The sequence below is a fragment of the Prionailurus viverrinus genome, chromosome D4, assembly GCF_022837055.1.
Source record: "Prionailurus viverrinus isolate Anna chromosome D4, UM_Priviv_1.0, whole genome shotgun sequence".
NCBI lineage: Eukaryota > Metazoa > Chordata > Mammalia > Carnivora > Felidae > Prionailurus > Prionailurus viverrinus.
In genome coordinates, this window is record NC_062573.1 from 22,204,704 (window position 1) to 22,209,363 (window position 4,660).

A 4,660-nucleotide genomic window follows, 5' to 3' on the forward strand; every position below is an offset into this window, starting at 1 on the left:
ATACATATATATATATGTATATATATTTTAAGTGTTATATATATGTATGTAACACTTAAAATATATATACATATATATTTCTTTAAAAATGAAAAAGATACATAGGTATCTTTAAAAAATAACACTTGTGTTTGGTAATACTTAACATGCATACCTTGTGTTAAGTAATATATACTCCCATCATTAGTATAGTCTTTGTGGTGTTTGCAGCTTTTGGCAGATAATCTTCATAGTTAAATCTGGAAACTAAAATATAAGCTAAATATTTTAAGAATTCAGTTCATGAGAAAAAAAAGACTGAAATAATATTTAGATATATGGCCAATTTAATAATATGCATTTTTCTCTATAGAAAGCCTTAAATTTAATTCATCAGGCTTTTAGTTCCAGTTACAAAGTGATGGGAAGAATCTTTTCCAGATTATATTCATATTTTCAAAGATTCTTGGTGGCTAGTTGAATAGACTGATTTGCCTTTCAAAACAATTTGCACCCATCTGTTTCTAATACTTTGTCTCCTTTACGTTCATTCATGGCCAGGTGACATTTCTGAAGGCTTGAATTCTTTTTCTTTTGGATTGGCTTCCTGCAAGAAGGTGCACACTCAGAAAGACTACTCCTTTGCCTTATATCATTCAGATCCCTCACTTCACTGACTTCCTTTGTGGTTCTTATATCTGGACACTGGCATTTGTTTTTTCTGTGTGTAACTGCTCTAGTTTTGCCAGCTCTAGGAAATGCAGTTTTTTGCTTCATCTCTTGTTTACTTGGAGACCTGTGTTTCTCAATCTGTAGGCATATGAAACTGTTACAGGGGCTTTCAGCTTCAGAAGTACTCTCACATTTAGAAGAACACTTGGGTCTCTTCCCAGCAGTTGAAGGAAATTTCACATGTTGAACTGTGGTTGAAGATGCTCTCCCATAGTTTGATTCATAACTATGCACATTCTTCACTTTTGAGCACACACAGCATATATTTTGAGTGGAGCATTCACTTCTGTTACTTCCTTTCAGAGAGGGATTACTTGATTCTCTGCTTAAAGATCTCTTTGTAAGCCCAACACACCAAGATTTGGATCTGTGAGTATTGGACTGTGATTGTCTTTGGACTCTTCTACTGAAATGTGAACCAGCTTCTGTAAATTGGGAGGACTGTTTGCCCTTCAACCTCTTCTTTTTGAAAGATCTCAGCTTCCTACTATTTCTCTTAGAAGAAAGGGCAGTTTCTGAAATGCAACTCCAAGAGGGGTCCCTTTTTCTGGATTTGTAACATAACAAGGATCTTTCTCTGGGCAATCTTCTTTGAAAAATCTTTGGTGGTGAATCTGAGTGTTTATTCTTTTCTGCTTCTTTTTCCTGGAAATTGATCTGCTGGTCCGGGCTCAAAATCCTTCCTTCTTTTAGACTGCACTGACATGACTGCCCCTGATTAAAAATTTCCAGGGAACTGAAGGTATGTGCGGTTGTGTCACTCTTTCCCAGATCCTGGACATTACCAGAAAGCAACTTTATCCCTTCCATTTTCCTCTCTTGAACTTTTTTTTTGCAATTCAGTAAGCCTGGGCCCCTTTCCCTTGGTGTAGGGCAATCCAAGATTATATTGTTAGTAGAAGTTGTACCTTTGTGATCACCTGATTCTGGTTTGTCTTCAACCCAAGCATGGATTTTGCTTGCTGTTTTTTGATGGAGTAGTGGGATTTCCGATTTCTTCAAGGAAGAGTTACCATTTGGAAACTGTCTCAAGCCTGACAGAGGCTTCTGCTCATTATTCCATTGGCCCCGGGTGTTTCTGTGTTGAGATGCCAGTAGAGCCTGATCCTTAGACAAAGGCAAAACAGAAGCTGATGCTATGGACTTCTTATTTACCCTTGGTGAAACAGAAGGACATTGATAGATGGCTCGTTGGTCATAGGTCTCCATGTTATAAGGTGAATGAACAAAACTGATAAACTCATGCAGGAAATGGTGGGTGTGTTGTTGTAGATAAGGTTCCAGGAGATGAATGAAAGACTCACTGTCCAGATCATATTCTGTCATGTGTTGGAGAATGGTGGCTAGAATATTCTTCACTGTATAGCCATAGTCTCCATAAACAGCTGTTAATTCCCGTTTCAGCCAGGGGACCAGTCGGTGTAGACAACCAGGGTTTCTCTTGAAATAATTAGCTGATAAGTGCTTTTCAAGTCTGTGGCCTTGGACATGTGTCACCCAAATTCCAGAATAATACAAAGCTCTTCTGAACTTCATTACCACTTGATCTCTAAAGTGGCCTACGGACATGGAGTTTGGCTGGAACTTCCCGCTATCCCCAAACTCCCTCAGTAATTCTTGGACAGTCAATTCTCTGAATGGTCTGATTTTCCTTGTAATGCCCTCAGGGTTCAGACCGAGATGATTGCTTTGAGAAGACTCCACAGAGCTTTCCTCCTCTGAGGGAAGAAACCCTGAGTCTTTGGTGTCATTCTCTGGCCTGGTGGAACAACACTGAGAAGCAAAGCAATGCACACCAGAACAAAACACGGATTTTTTTCTTGATCTTGAGTAAAAAGAGTCATTACTACTCTTGCTGAAACAAGGATTCCAATCAGACTCATTCTGAGTACTCTCCAAGCAGTTAGGACAATCACAGTCAGATGAGAAATCAAATGGCATTGTCCTGAAAAGATTATATTTCAGTTGTATATGAGAAAAATTGGTTCAAATCAATTCCTCATTTGGCATGAAAAATGCCTATTAAAAATATTTCTGTAATATGGTTTGTCTCTCCATGGAATAAATTCTAGAACAAGGTTAAGAAACAAACTATTCCTTGAAATTAGTAATAATATGCTCAATAAAACCCAACATGGAAAGGCAATGAGGATTAAGGCACACTGACTTTTTCTTTCTCACTCAAATTGTTGCATGCTGAAAAGCAAGTTGGAAATAAATATCAAAATTTAAGTATTATATTTTTTAATGGCAATTATAACTAGAGATTTAATCTAGATATACAATCTGCAAATATATACATGTTGACCAATAACAAAAACTAAAAATAACAAATATCCATTAATAGGAAAGTTGTTAAATAAATACTGTTTTATCCATAGTATTATGTAGCCATTTAAAAAAGTTAAACTCATAAGTACTAATATGAGAATACGGCTGAATCTATTGTTAAATGAAAATGTTTAGAAGTATTTTAGACTTTTATAAAATCTTAGAGAGTAATCATTTCTGGCAGTATTGTGAACCTTGAAAAACTGTCTCACTAAGAATAATAAAATAATGTAAGCCATTAATTGTAAATATAGCTGACCATAAGTATATCTAAGTTGATATATCTAATATATAACCATAAATACATCTAAGTTGAGGAAATTAGTAAAATTCTGAGAGGCAAAATAAATAAATAAAAATAGGAATCCAGAGAGGGAAGTGAGTTCTGACCCCACATACGTACCCATGGTGTCCTTGAGTTTCAATTCTGGTGGTCGAAACTGAGAGCTACAGATGACAGAAGACAAAGAATGGATTCTGTCCAAAGGTGAATGTCTAATAGGAAGCCTCTGCATAAATCTGTCTACATTCTTACTGAGAAGGTGAGTTAGAAAAAAAAAAAAGAGTACCCCCATGAGAGTCAGCAGGACATTTTAGCTGAGATTTTATAACAAGAAATAATTAAGTATGTCTGCAGACTAAATTCAAACAATAAGTTTTCCTACAAACCTCAAAGAGATGATTTATTTTAAAGATGGTAGTGATGCCAAGCAACTGGCAGAGGAAAACACACATTCTCCCTGTAGGAGTACAACTTACATGTCTCATGACAAATTTCCCCTAAATGAGTTCACAACCAAAAATCACTAAAAACCAAGAAATAAGCCATTTAAGCATGAATCGACAGAAATAACAGGGAGCAAATTTGGCTCCTAAGAGAATCAGAAAATGAGTACACAGGGTGTACATAACTCTCATCCTTTCTCATAAGGCTTCAAGCTATGCTTTCCGAATATAATGCTTTCACTAAGTCTTCATTGATCTTGAAAAGCAAAAATAGCAGAAATTACATTATTTAGCAGATTTACCTCCTGGAGGATCTGGAGGTGTCCACACTCACTGAGGCTTAGCTGCTGTTTTGTTTGCCTTAGAGACAGAATTTAGAACACTAGGCAAATTCTGCTGTGGACTAGGGAGAGACAGCTCCAAATTTTCCATAGAGATTGGCATCTTATATTTCCCAGAAATGTCCCAAGTGAAATTAAGATGAAAGCCCTGAATAAGATCGGTCTCAGATCCATGACTTAGAGATTGCCAAGAAATCTTTAATTTTCTAATATATTTTCTAATCAGAGCCAACACTGTAATGAGTGGTCTGACTCAGAAGAGAGTAGGAGCAGTAAGTGGAATATAGGTTTTCTTAATGAATAAATTCTTCAAAAGAATAGATACCTGTCTTATATTAATATTTAGATTTCAATTATTTAGTCAGAAAGTGGTCCCTTTCCCTTTAAATGCAAGATGCAAATAAACTATTAGCATGTTTGCAATGTGATTAACCAACATTTTGGTTGTTTGTGTACAAAATTTTGGGACCAAAATTATGAAAATGTATTATTAGGGGGGAACCTTTAATTCGTAAAAACTACCAGTTAATACAGGCAACACAACTGGAAGG

The 4,660-nt window shown here is 36.1% G+C and overlaps 1 protein-coding gene across 5 annotated transcripts; it reads right to left on the reverse strand.

Moving 5' to 3' along the window:
• Positions 1-305: 305 nt before the first annotated feature.
• LOC125150494 (E3 ubiquitin-protein ligase Topors-like) lies at positions 306-4,122 on the reverse strand. 5 transcript variants are annotated; one of them, XM_047830445.1, is made up of 3 exons: positions 4,071-4,112; positions 3,446-3,576; positions 306-2,656 (listed from the first exon to the last, which is right to left on the reverse strand). In XM_047830445.1, exon 3 carries the CDS (start codon positions 2,650-2,652, stop codon positions 478-480), a length of 2,175 nt encoding a protein of 724 aa, XP_047686401.1. In that variant the 5' UTR covers positions 2,653-2,656; positions 3,446-3,576; positions 4,071-4,112; the 3' UTR covers positions 306-477. The 5 variants fall into 5 exon arrangements, with proteins under 5 accessions (XP_047686401.1, XP_047686398.1, XP_047686400.1 ...); XM_047830442.1 differs by having other exon boundaries at positions 306-2,907; XM_047830444.1 differs by having other exon boundaries at positions 306-2,907; positions 3,446-3,489; positions 4,071-4,089.
• Positions 4,123-4,660: the final 538 nt, after the last annotated feature.